Here is a 14,011-nt window from a genome sequence, read left to right as displayed (position 1 = left end):
CTTGTTATGGGTGCGTGGGACAGTCAGCTGGAATTGGTTGGAGCTGGACCTTAGGTCAGGTCTTGAAGGAACGTAATGTATAAAAGAGAGGAAATCATCGGCACAGAAAAAAAATACTGGGATGAAGGCGACTAGCGAGTACTTCACAGGGGCAATAAGCTGGTTTTGCTCTCTTCAAAAGGTTTTGGAAGCGTTGGACTTCCCCACATACATTGACACAAAATCAGGGGTGAGAGCCATTGCTGACAAAAGAGGAAACTTGGATGATCTAATTGATCAAATTCCATTAAACTAGTCTGATGCTGCACCAGTTTCTCTCCTACTTAACAGGAAACACTAGAGAAAGGTATGCAACTGCCCATTGAAAAAGAGGAACATTTTCGAAGGCACAACGCAAGTGTGGAGCGAAGCAGCCGAAACGCCACGGGACATGATACCCACAATGGTACCCTAGAAAATGTTGAGGTTTATTATGCTCTAAGGTACATTGTTAACATGTACTAGGCTTATATTACAATATTGTAGTTGTACATTGTTGTATATTGCCAGGCATATACTAGGCTTAAAAACCAAAAACACAAAAAAAAACCGTGGAATTCCGCAGAAACGCGGAAGAGTTGCATGCCTGTAGAGAGTGTGATAAGGAAACAAAGAACCATACCTCAATATTTCTCAGTGTCTCCTTGACCAGGAGATCGTTCAGTTGTCCCTTCTTGATCTGGTCCACAAAGTTGGAGTAGAGCGGATGGAAGTTCATCTCGATGCTGGCCCTCTTCATCACCATGTACTGAGACAGCCAGTCTAGGTATTCATCAGACATCAGTTCCCTCAGCTCCTCACACTGAAAACAAAAAAGACAAAAAAAGTCATGTTCAAGTCTTGCAGGACTGTGTCCGTGTGCCATTGGCTTTTATGCATGTAAAAGAACCCAGTACACTTATCGAAAAGAGAAGGGGTTTGCCCCGGTGTTCCTGGCTGTGGCTGCTACATGCATATGTGCCGTAGCACCTTGAAAACCCTCATAAGGTGCTAAATAATAGGGTCTCAGAATTCATCACTGCAATAACCTTTCTTTCTGAAAGTTTGTACATACTCAGTGCCTTGAGTACCTTGTTTGGTAGATACGTGAGCTATACAAGACTTCGATATTATTATTATTATTATTATTATTAATATTATTTAAATCGGAGTGTCTGATTTCATTTTGAAATTCATTTTTATCCGTTCTTACACGATTAAAGATAAAATTGCTTTAACTTTTAATTTCACACTTGACTCAAAGACACTGGACAACTGTTGAATTTGTCAAAAAACAGTCTGCCCAACACATGCATAAAATAACAAACCTGTGAAAATTCGAGCTCAATTGGTCATCAAAGTTGCATGAGAACTAAGATAGAAAAAACATAAATGTTCCACAAATTTGTGTGCTTTCAGATGAATAATAAAAGGATTCAGCTGATGTATTTTATTATTTGAGAGAGAAAATACCTTTTCTCAAAAGCTACATTACTTCAGAGGGAGTCCTTTCTCACAATGTTTCATACTATCAACAGCTCTCCATGGCTCGTTCCAATGCAAGTTTTTTTAAGTAATTACAAAAAGTGTCCAGTGCCTTTGAGCCTGCTAGAGACGAACTAAAGATGACGTACCTTCTGAGGCTGATTGGACTGTGAGAGATTGTTGAAGATGAACGCCACCTTGTCTTGAATCGCTTCCGGTGGCTCGTTGATGACTTCATCTTTGGGTGTGGCCACCAGCAGGGTGTCGATGTTAGTTGTGTTTGCAATAGACGGCTGAAAAAAAAATACATATAAATAAAATTATTTTGTTTTTTTAACCCATGATGATAAATTAGTTTGGGTCTTCAAATGAAGTGATCCTTAAGATGCGTGAAAATAGAACATTTATTGTGACTGTTTTCACAAAGAGAGCGACCACGCAACACCTGGTTGCGCCAGCTAGAAGTGGATCAAGGCTCACCGGCACAGCAACTGTGGCAGTCTGCAACAAATCAATTGGTTTGGGCGGCTCTACGTCCCCCTTGATGGACCACAGAGAATGATGATGATGGTTTTCACGAAGAGGCAACTCTTTCAAAAACCCACAAATTTTTGCAACTCGGTGTTTCTACATATTTTGAATTTATTTGTGACATTAGCATTTTTCCCAAGTTTCAAGTGCAAAATCATTATACTTTTTTTTAATTACACGAATAAGCAGGGATTTTTTCAACAAACATAAATAACACAAAGTGAAAACCATTCATACGACCTGGCATCAATTCAGCTTGCTTTGGCCAAACGTTCACAATTATGGTCCAGAATAACCGTAAAAAGGATGAACCCGGTTATTTGTTCACTTACAGCTTGTGTACCACCCTTGGTTAAGGGTTTAGTAATCGTCGCTGTGGACGTTGTCGTGGCTGACGTAGCGGGTGCATTGACAGCGGACACAGGTGTAGTCACCTCTGTTGCTGTCGTCGACGAAGCTGCAGTGATGACAGTACTGGATGGTGTAGGGACACGCTGCGGTGGCTCCCTTGACATCACCCCAAACTGGACATACTTCAGAAAAAAACAAAGAAAAAAAACGAGTATCAAGCAACGATCAATACCCAGAAGAAGTCATGCTGGACACTTGGCAAAAGAAGGTTCCTCATTGGACCATTCTTACACCGATGTGTGTTGCACTGTTATACTCAGTACTATTTACGAGCGTCAAAGTGTGACGTCAGATGTTCGGGCTGAGCTGTCCCCTAGACTTACCTCTGTCAGAAGCTGTGGGAACTCGTTAAAGTGTTGAATGGCCGACAGGTGCTGGCAGTACTGGGGATAGTCCTTCAGACGCGTCTTGAACTTATCCAAGGCTGCGATTCCAAAGTAGTACATCTTACTGCCGAAAGGCTTCCGCAGCGCCTCCAGAACGTAGCGGAGGGCGATCCCAAGTGCCATGTACCTGTCAAGAGGACAAGGCGCATATAAGGTAATCAATTTTAGTTACTTGTTATAATAATAACAACCTTTTGTTATACAGCACTTTTTACAAATGATACAAAGTGCTTCTAGAGTACAAAAGGCAAAACAAATAACAAATAGTGTACAAAACTAGACATTTTATAAACAATAATAATGCAATTAACAATAATACAAATGCGCGTAACTTGGGATGGAGGTGGGTTATGCGGTGTCTTTTGAGACTGGTTTACTTTCTGACGCTAGATACGGACACAAGTTGTTACCCCTAGTCATGTTGGTATAAAAACCAAATTGGGTTAGATATATTTTGGCAATTAAATAACAAATTGTATGTATTTATAAAAAGTTCACACCTGTCGGCCTGTTTTGGCTTGTTTCTCCAAACTGTAGCTAGACCCAATTTAGTGGTGGGCAATAAATCAAATTTTGTTGGAAGTCTACCGAGGGCAAGGGGATCCACACAATTATTCATGTTTATTTGTGGGCCATTATTGCTGAAGTGGGGCCGGGTTTCCAAACTGTTTGTGTCATACGGCCATTGGATTGAACGGCCATTGGATTGTGTTCTTTCTCTGTGACAATTGATTCTCCTTGTTGTTAGCTGTGTCACAGACCAATGCAAAGTGGACAATATTTCAAAATCTGTGCTAGGCAGCATAAAGTATTTTGCTCAGAGTGCTGGGCAAAAATTGAGAGTCCTGGGCAGGCCCGCCCAGCCCACCATGGCTACAACACTGCCTCATACTGATATTTTTTGACAAACGACTCATTTAGCTTGATCGCATCACATAAAGTATTTAATTTAATTTTTTGTTATCTTTACTCACGTGACAAGTCCTTGCTCTATGATGCCGCCAAACAGACAGGCTGTGATGAGAAGTTCCCTCTCTGGATACTGAGGGAAGAACTTGTACTCCTCAAAAAGATTCCTCAGCATACACATAAACACCTCCTGAAGGATGTATACAACAATTAACACTGCTTTACTACAAAACTAGGCAACTAAAGTAAATGCCCCCCGAAATAGAGGAACAAAACTACAGGGTTCTCCTCCAAGCACAAGCTAGAATAGTGGGAACTGAGAGAAGAACTTGTACTCCTCAAATAGGTTCCTCAGCATGCACATAAACACCCCCTGGAGGATGTAAACAGGACTTTACTACAAAACTAGGTGACTTTCAAGGCCAAGACCAGGGACCAATAACAGAGGACAAGGCCTCCGTGACCATAGCGTAACTACCATAGCGTAACTACAGGCCTGACACTGTATAACACACAGGGACATTGACTCTGAAAATGGTGCAACCAAGATTTTTGTGATCATGACTCAAGGTGAAATGATGTCACATGCTGCCAGGGGGAATCCCACTCCACGACTCCTTAGTGTAAACAAGATTAAACAGGGCCGATGACAACCTGGGTGATGACGTCAGATGAATTGGGTAAGTAGCTGCGATTTGACAATCAGACGCCCTTAAAATTACAGACTGCATCATATGTTCTAACTATGTTTTTTTATACGCCCAGTAGACTCACCCTTTCCTTTTTGACCTGCGAGTCTTTGAATTGTTTGAGCATCTGAAGGACCTCATCCACCGACATGACGGGGTTCGGCGGCTGGTTGTAGATCTGTTGGAAGTACCCGTTGGCTTCCTCATCAATCTCTGGCGGAAATGTTTGACTCAACTCTGGCCAGATGTTAGAAATATCACCTTGATGGAGAAAAAAAAGTAGAGGTTTAGTTAGTACTTCAATCAATCAAGAAAATATAAGAGCAACTATAAATATAACTATGAATAGTACACTTGCGGGTACAACCATGTGTAAAATCTCTTTTGAAGGAGTGGTTGGTGGTGGCTCCGAAAAGAGCCGGTTTGGTCTCGGCGCAAACAGTATACTCTGCTTGTCTTCAGGAAAATTTTAAGAAAATATAAGAATGTTGGATGTTGGCCTGCATTTTTACTTGTTTCTTTTGCAAACTGCAAACCCCCCCCCCCCCCAAAAAAAAAAAGGGTCACAAAAGTACCCTCAAGAGTCCTTTTTCCCATTCTGAAAACTGCTTGGCCATGTGGTATTTTCATTATACAACTGTTTTAGGGATTTAAAACGGTCGCTGGCGACCGCTCAGTGCATGAAGGAATTTATCTCAAAATAAGCGTGACTGACTTGGTTTGATGGCTCCAGTGTTGCTCTTCGCTGGCTGGTTGATTGCCGGCTGGGTCTGGTTCCCGAACCCGCTACCAGGAGTACTGCCAACTGGCTGCCTGTTGAAAGGGTCGCCACCCACTGGAGGCAAGGCACTACTCCCTCGGAGCTCTACAATTAACACAAGCATTGAACACACAAATTTAAACTATTTAAATATCTTAGGTGTTAACGAGAACAAATTGACTGGAGCACAACTTTAAGGCAATGGACACTCTTGGTAATTATCCAAGACCAGTCCTCTCACTTGGTGTATCTCAAAACCTGTGAAATTTGAGCTCAATCGGTCATCGAAGTTGTGAGATAATAATGAAAGAAAAAACACCATTGTCACACGAAATTGTGTGCTTTCAGATGGTTGATTTCGAGACCTCAAATTCTAAATCTGAGGTCTCAAAATCAAATTCGTGGAAAAATACTCTTTCTCGAAAACTACGTCACTTCAGAGGGAGCCGTTTCTCACATTGTTTATACTACCAACCTCCATTACTCGTAACCAAGTATGGTTTTATGCTAATAACTACCTTGCATAATTACCAATAGCGTCCACTGCCTTTAAACCAACGACCTCCACATTAACATACTGGCACTCAAACAACTGAGCTATCTAGCCCTATGTTGGCAGTCCCCCCGTTAGTCAATATCTTTGTTTGGGGGTGCCAGTCAGTTTCCCTTGTGATTTATTACTTGCTACTAAAATATTGTTACATCAGCACAACATCCTGTTGTGTTTGTTACGTTGCAAACTAGAGCATACGAATGCAACTAGGTATTCTTTCCAAACATGGCAGAGCGGTTAAGAGCACCGGATTCAAGCTCTACTGTTTTTGTCAGCAGAGTGTGGGTTCGGATCCCAGTTGTGACACTTGCTACATCAAATTGGGGAGGTAGTGCTTTCTGCTCTACCAGCCAGGCTTCGGACTGATGATACCCAAGCTTACATCCGTATGGACTGTAAAAGGGGTAACCCTGTTTCAGCCCTAGGAGTAGGTGGCAATGGCCTCTGGACTAAAATTATTGTAGCCCACACCTTGAAGTGGCCTTCAGGCCTTGTATGTCTGGCGACTTGCATACAAAATAAAAAATAAATAAAATGTATCACATCTCGGAGATGCGAAGTTCATTTTTAGTATTGTTTTCGTTCCCACAGGAAACCATTTTTTTTTTTTTTCACTAACCTTTTCTTCACTACAAGTGTCTATAGTAGAGCCCCCCCCACTCACACCCCCTTCCTTACCATTGGCCACTTTTAGTCAACCAATTTCAGTTGCAAAGAGCTGTTTTAAACTGCTAAGCAAGTTTCTTTGCTAGACATAAATGAACGGGGCACCAGTTGCAACATCGTAGACTATATGAATGTTGGTTGGTACCCAGTTGGTGACCTAAGCATGATTGTTCTGTGCTTATTAGCACATTTTTCTGCTTACAGGCCAAATGAAATTGGGCCCAAGTAGCATTAAGAAACTAAGACTGATTATTGATAAGCGACTGCGGCTGGATCATAGAAGCAAAGACTGCCCTTATCAACAGCTGCAGTCGTAGTCGCTAAGTTTGACACAGCTTAAGACTCACCATGTGGGTTAGACTGAAGGTTAGCGCCTCCAGTCAAGCTGGCGAGACCGCCTCCTAAACCTCCACCGAGGCCACCTCCACCCCCTAGTCCACCCCCGAGACCACCTCCACCTCCTAGTCCACCCCCGAGACCACCTCCCAAACCACCTCCTAGTCCACCTCCAAGTCCACCTCCAAGACCTCCTCCAAGACTGCTCCCGAATCCACCTCCTAGCCCCCCACCGAGCCCTCCTCCTAATCCCCCAGTACCCAATCCGCCTCCGAGTCCGCCGCCTAGACCACCTCCTAAGCTGCTGCCGAACCCTCCTCCTAGACTGGAGCCTGATCCTGATCCAAATGCAGCTGCTGAGCTTCCTCCGAACCCACCTCCGAGTGCGCTTCCGTTGCCGGTACCGAACCCGCTGCTGGAGCTGCTTCCGAATCCACCTGCGAGGCTACTTCCTGAGCCTCCGCCGAGACCGCCGCCGAATGCCGACGATCCGAGGCCTGATCCGAGGCCTGATCCGAGTCCACCTCCCCCTAATCCGCTCGTTCCTAAACTCCCAGTTCCTAAGGATCCACCGCCGACTAAGGAACCACCACCCAGGGAGCTGCCACTCATCGTGGTAGCCCCTAGAGGAGGGAAGGGTTTCTGGCTTGCTGCCGCAGCAGATGACTGGATGTTCCCAAAAGCAGAGCTGAGTGGGTTGTTTGGGAAGTTGTGAATCCCAGGATTGGATGGAGTTGTGTTGCCCAGACCAGACATTCCACTTATTCCCTCCATCTAAAAATACGAACCAAGAAAAAAACAGTAACATTCTAAGGGTATGGTGTCTTAATGTTGGTCCTTATTTATGATGTGACAATGTGACAATGGTTGTTTTGATGTGTGATTTGGTTCGCCCCGGTGTTCCTGCTTTGATTGACTGCATATTGCGCCACAGCACCATTACATCGTGCTATGGAGTAAGTCTCATCTAACAGTTCAAACGTATAGTCCCACATACCTTGCAGGAAATTACTGAATGTTACAGCGCCTTGAGCGTCACTAAAAGAAGCCACTGTTATTATTACTTCCTTTTTACACGAGTATACTTGTATGAGTGTGTTGTGATTTAGCCTTTGAGTAATACTCTGCTAAATTCAGAGCGTGAAGCCATAAACATTGTTTTTTTCTCCAATTACTGCAACCAAAATTCAAGCTTATATTGCTGGGAAAAAAAATTACGGCAATGGGTAATCTACCTGTGGTCCGATGCCAGGCGACAGTGACGATATCCCCACCTGGGATTTGATGACACCTGGTGGGGGTCTGGACTTGAGTAGACTGGAACAATTAGCCACCATCGTCATGATGGTCTCTGCTAACTCAGGCGCTACTGAACTGTAGACGGGGAATGGAATACAATCATGGAATTAGACAGTGTTCGTCTGTGGATGTGACCATATGGCTCATCAGGCTGGGTGTTTATATCCAGTTCCAGTGCCTTTAAAGGCAGTGGAAACTATTGGTAATTACTCAAAATAATTACAAGCATAAAACCTTACTTGGTAACGAGTAATGGGGAGAGGTTGATGATATAAAACATTGTGAGAAACGGCTCCCTCTGAAGTGACATTGTTTTTGAATAAAGACTAATTTTCCATGAATTTGATTTCGAGACCTCAAGTTTAGATGTTCAAGTCTAGAAATCGAGCATCTGAAAGCACACAACTTCGTGTGACAAGGGTGTTTTGTCTTTCATTATTATCCTGTAACCTCGGCGACCGATTGAGCTCACATTTTCACAGGTTTGTTATTTTATGCATATATTGAGATACACCAAGTGAGAAGACTGGTCTTTGACAATTACCAATAGTGTCCACTGTCTTTAAATGACTTGGAACATTTCTATTCCCCCGTGAAACAATGTCAGTCCATCGCAGGCTACTCCCCAGGGGTCGAATTCACAAAGAGTAAGGAAGTGTCCTAACTAGGAGTTATTAAAAACTTCAGGCTAGTCACACATGTAAGTTAGAATGAGTAACTTGTCCTAACTCAAGATAGTATTTCTCTTTGTGAAATCCACCCAAGTCATGAATTGTGCCAGCCAGTTTTCCACCAGGAATAAGGCAGTGTACTGAATTGTGGTGATATTCAATTGAAATAGCATTGAAACTTATTTGTTTTTGACGTTCGGTGACAGTAAGTTTTGAATTTCTCTATGAATGAGAATCAAATAAATTGAAGTGTTATACCATTGTCACGCGAGGTTAGAGACTTGTAATTGGAATTTTTTTGCTACCACAGGCATTAGAGTTATATTTATATCTGGAACTCTCTTCCTTTACATATCCGAGCTACAAAGTACCCGGACATTTTCAAAACATTGCTAAAAACACACCTATATAACATTTCTTATGATTGATTTTCTGTCTGTTTTTAACCATTTATTTATGCCAACATGTTTATTTAAATCAACATTTTTATTCAACATACTCAATATTTCTTTCCAAGCTACGTAATTTGTATTCTTTTTTCTTACTCTCTCTGTTTTTTGTTTGTTTTGATGCACCTCGGATTAAGTTTAGTCTTAGATAGATGGCGCTTTATAAGTTTTAATTGTTATTATTATTATTATTATTATTGAGAACATGAGTGCATCACTAACTGAATTTGCCCTTCAATTCAATTCAATTCAGTTAAATTCAAACTCACATTTTGTCCATACTTCCATACTTCATGAATACGGTAAGAAGCCATAACAACCACAAATCATAAAGTAACTAATAAACGAAGCTCTTTCGCAAGGCAGAGAATATCTTAATGAAGTATGGAGGCAACATCTAGAAGCCGAGGCTCGACACCCTTCTTTAAGAATCTCTGAGAAGAGCCAGTTCTATGCACCCACCTTGCACATGCCTGAAGACACGCCAGCATGGTCCCGATGGTCTCAGGGGGCAACACACCCGTCTTCCCTCCCCCAGGTAGTTCCTTTGGTTGAGGCTCAAGGCCACCGATCACCTGAGGGGCACGACGCTTCAGGAATGTAACACACGTCTGAACAAACGGCTCCTGGAGAGAGGGAAAAACAACAGACGAATAAGAACCAACTTGGTTGATTTATTCAAAGGTATTTTACATCTGTGGCTTTTGAAAGACAGGGCTGTGAATGGCTGTTCATGTGTGCAAATGCGTAAAAGCTTGCGAGTTTAAAGCAAGAAAGTGCGAAGCCTGCTAACATACATTTCTCTTTGGTTTTTAAAGCCCTACTCTGCAATCTGGGGTGTCAGTACGCATTGATCTTAGTTAGAGGCAGTGGACACTTTTGGTAATTACTCCAAATAATTATTAGCATAAAACCTTACTTGGTAATGAGTAATGGGGAGAGGTTGATGGTATAAAACATTGTGAGAAACGGCTCCCTCTGAAGTGACGTAGTTTTCGAGAAAGACGTAATTTTCCACGAATTTTATTTTGAGACCTCAAGTTTAGAATTTGAGGTCTCGAAATCAAGCAAATGAAAGCACACAACTTTGTGTAACCAGGGTGTTTTTTCTTTCATTGTTGTCTTGCAACTTCTATGACCAATTGAGCTCAAATTTTCACAGGTTTGTTATTTTATGCATATGTGGAGATACACCAAGTGAGAAGACTGGTCTTTGACAATTACCAATAGTGTCCAATGTCTATATATTAAAAAAGTCTTTCCCATGAACAGGTAACTAAGTGCAACATACATGTAAGCAGTGAAGTGGAAAATTTAATCAGCAGACTTACCCCATGTTCCCTAATCTTATCAGTCATCCACTTATCCAGTTTGAGATACTCTCGCCTTGATGCAAGGCAAGCCAGGTCGATGACAAAGGCAAACGGTGTGGCGTTGAGGAGCATTGAGAGGGCCTTCAGGTCCTGGGCTACGTCCAGGATGCGAGACAGTCGTGTCTGATCGTTCTCTCCGCGCATGTACCACTCTGCCATCGAGTGCATCACGATCTGACGGATGGTTGGCGACTGACCCTGGTAAAAATGAGAAATAGGAAGTTTTGATATTATCTTAGTGACATGTTAATGGTGGTCGTAAAGCATACGTCGGTAGATAACCACAGAAGAGGTCAGCCCTTCCATGGCAAACACAGCCCAACTTAAAAAAAAAAACATTTTGAGAAAAGCAACTACAGAGATTCGCTGTATACAAATGGCAAAAAATGTGTAAACAAAGCCTGGGAGACATGTTATAGATGATGTGACCTGCGACATTACATGCTAACAAAAGAGCCTGGCTTTCCTGCAGGCACGATTTGAACACAGCTCAATAAAAGAAAACATAAAAATCTTATATTTTATGGAGACTGCACTGTCTCATTCTTATCAACTTTTGATACGACAAACTTGTTCAGCTTTTACTTTCACAACTCTTGGTTTTATGTGGAAATTATGACACAAAATGGCAACTTTCCCATAGGACCAGTGTAGTATCTTGCCTGCCATAATACTAAAAGAATGTACAAGGTCACACCTATTGTTATCAAAGTTCACATGGAGTATATTCACATCCGGAAAAAGTATGCCTTTGAATTTTTGAAGTTGAAAAAAATTCACTCAATTTATCTAGAATCTATCTTGTTTTAAGAGTTGCGCTGTTTTGCCATAGAAAGGCCAAGGTGAGGGTGACACAATGTGTAAAATGTCCTTTCAGCAACATAACCCCTTATCAGTGGTCTGTTCCTCAAATGCTAGTAAAAAAAAAAAAAAAAAAAAAAATGCAGACAAGTCAAAATTCACCCCAACTGGTTAATTCACTGTTAATTTAAAATGATATTGGCTAGTGAAAAAGCTGGTTAGCCATCAAATTGGTTACAGGTAAACCCTGTTGAGTAATCATCCTTCAATCACTGTTCCCCGGATTATCTTTCCTCTCTCTTTTCACTCCAGACATCTTCTTACTCTCTTCGCTCTTCTACTGGTAAATCCCTTTCAGTTCACAAAACCCATAAACTTGCAGGTGACAGGGCATTTTCAATTGCTGCTCCCCGACTATGAAGTTCAAACAGTGTCCCAGCCTTCAAACGTGCTATCAAAAAACCCACCTTTTTCCCTCTTTGTAGCTGGTCGTCTTTATCGAGGTTCTGTCTTTTCCCACTTCGTTCTCAGCGCCCTTGAATCATTTGCAACTTGGCACTTTATAAACACTGTTATTATTATTATTTTTATAATTGTTATTAGTGGTGGTTCTAAAATAATAAATATTTTACTAAAATAAATATGATCAAAGGAGCACCAACCTGTCCATGCCATGCGTAGTGCAACACGATGGCAGAGTTAGGATGATTTCCCAGGAAGATCGGCATCAATGTTGAGATGAGCTCATGACGTAGAGGAGTCCAGATGGGCTGTTTGAAATCAAGTATAGAGTCATGTCAACATTGGACAGGTACATTAAAGAGTTGGGTTAGGTACCAAAACAAGGGCACTGGACACTATTGGTAAGTACTTAATATAATTGTTAGCATAAAAGCGTACTTGGTAGCAAGCAATGGACAGCTGTTGATAGTATAAAACTTTGTGAGAAACGGCTCCCTCTGAAGTAACATCGTTTTTGAGAAAGAGGTGATTTCTCACTCAAATACTTAATAAAGACTTCAGGCCCGAAGCCTTTTATAAGCCGTCGGAAAGCACCAAAGTTTGTGCAATAAGGGTGTTTTTTCTCTCATATTCTCGTCAAACTTTGATGACCAAATGAGTCCAAATTTTCACAGGTTTTTTATTTGTGACCTGCTACGTGAAAATGAGTCAGATGTCGCCCAATCCATTATTAAGTAACGGACAGTTTAATGTGGAAAATAGTTGTTGTTTTTTTTTTTTTTTTTTTTTTTACTTTTTAAGATCTATATTTGCATGGTTAACCTACCTTTAGAACACTTATTTTTAGGCAATTAAGCTATGAATACAACAATTTTGTGATCATACTTATGTCTAATTTGTATACTTTTGCACGAAATGGTAGTTTAAAACATCAATTCACTTGTAATTCGTTTTTCAGAAACAAATGATGTATTGGCTAATTTCAAACGGAAGTAACTCAGCAACGCGATAACACCCCAAAGCTAAGACATATACCAAATTACTGCTGTTGGTGTGTTCTTTCGAGCCATGCATATATAACTCAATGATTGAAATTGTCAACATCCGACTCATTTTCACGTAGCGGGTCACATTTTATGCATAAAATGTGACACGACGAGTGAGAATATTGGTCTTTGGTACAGAAATTGAATTGAAGTGAGGTCCAATGGCATCAAGTAAAACAACTGTCAAAAATTTGGAATTAGGAAACAGGGTCGAAGTCACAAAGATGTAACTTAGGACTAGTTTTAGGAGTTACTACAAAATTAAGTTGAGACCCAAGTTAGGACGAGTTAGACCTTGGTCGAGACTAGTCTATATGACTCTTTGCGAATCAATCCCTGTTCCATTAACAGTTTGGTTAAATGATTCAACAACCTTCATAACAGAACAGAGAAATTCAAAATGAAGAGTTAAAATGCTGTCATGTAAATGTTGATGACTCAACCACCTTCGTAATAGAACAGAGAAACTCAAAATGAAGAGTTACAATGCCGTCATGTAAATGTTGATGACTCAACAACCTTCATAACAGAACAGAGAAACTCAAAATGAAGAGTTACAATGCTGTCATGTAAATGTTGATGACTCAACAACCTGCATAACAGAACAGAGAAACTCAGAATGAAGAGGAACAATGCTGTCATGTAAATGTTGATGACTCTGAATGACCCTTGATAAAAAGCTGTGTTATTACAAGTCTACTTGTTCATATGTGGTGTAGGCTTTAAAGACACTGGACACTACTGGTAATTGTCAAAGACCAGTCTTCTCACTTGCCGTATCTCTACATATGCATTAAATAACAAGCCTGTAAAAGTTTTAGCTCAATCGGTCACGGAAGTTGCAAGATAATAATGAAAGAAAAAACACCCTTGTCACACGAAGTTGTGTGCTTCCAGATGATTGATTTTGAGATGTTCTAATTCTAAATCTGAGGACTCGACTCAAATTCGTGGAAACTTACTTCTTTCTCAAAAACTACGTCACTTCAGAGGGAGTTGTTTCTCACAGTGTTTTATACATGTGTACTACCAACCTCTCCCCATTACTTGTCACCAAGTAAGGTTTTAAGCGAATAATTATTTTGAGTAATTACCAATTGTGTCCAATGCCTTTAATAGACTTTTCAGACTATTTAATCACAGTTTTTCGAATTTTTGCCAAGGGT

The 14,011-nt window shown here is 41.1% G+C and overlaps 1 protein-coding gene across 1 annotated transcript in view; it reads right to left on the bottom strand.

Annotated features, from left to right (window-relative positions):
* LOC117289308 (CCR4-NOT transcription complex subunit 1-like) overlaps positions 1-14,011 on the bottom strand; it is a 51,478-nt gene that overhangs the window by 24,475 nt on the left and 12,992 nt on the right. The window contains exons 12-24 of the mRNA XM_033770377.1: positions 12,000-12,107; positions 10,495-10,734; positions 9,626-9,789; positions 7,980-8,118; positions 6,891-7,518; positions 6,756-6,830; positions 5,145-5,294; positions 4,515-4,690; positions 3,806-3,930; positions 2,769-2,958; positions 2,367-2,567; positions 1,653-1,796; positions 662-841 (exon numbers count right to left, since the gene is read on the bottom strand). Coding sequence (XP_033626268.1) covers positions 662-841; positions 1,653-1,796; positions 2,367-2,567; positions 2,769-2,958; positions 3,806-3,930; positions 4,515-4,690; positions 5,145-5,294; positions 6,756-6,830; positions 6,891-7,518; positions 7,980-8,118; positions 9,626-9,789; positions 10,495-10,734; positions 12,000-12,107 — 2,520 coding nt within the window. The remainder of the gene's footprint in view (positions 1-661; positions 842-1,652; positions 1,797-2,366; positions 2,568-2,768; positions 2,959-3,805; positions 3,931-4,514; positions 4,691-5,144; positions 5,295-6,755; positions 6,831-6,890; positions 7,519-7,979; positions 8,119-9,625; positions 9,790-10,494; positions 10,735-11,999; positions 12,108-14,011) is intronic.

This window comes from Asterias rubens, chromosome 4 (assembly GCF_902459465.1).
Source record: "Asterias rubens chromosome 4, eAstRub1.3, whole genome shotgun sequence".
NCBI lineage: Eukaryota > Metazoa > Echinodermata > Asteroidea > Forcipulatida > Asteriidae > Asterias > Asterias rubens.
Note: the sequence above shows the minus strand (reverse complement) of the source record. Positions and strands in the feature narration are given on the sequence as shown.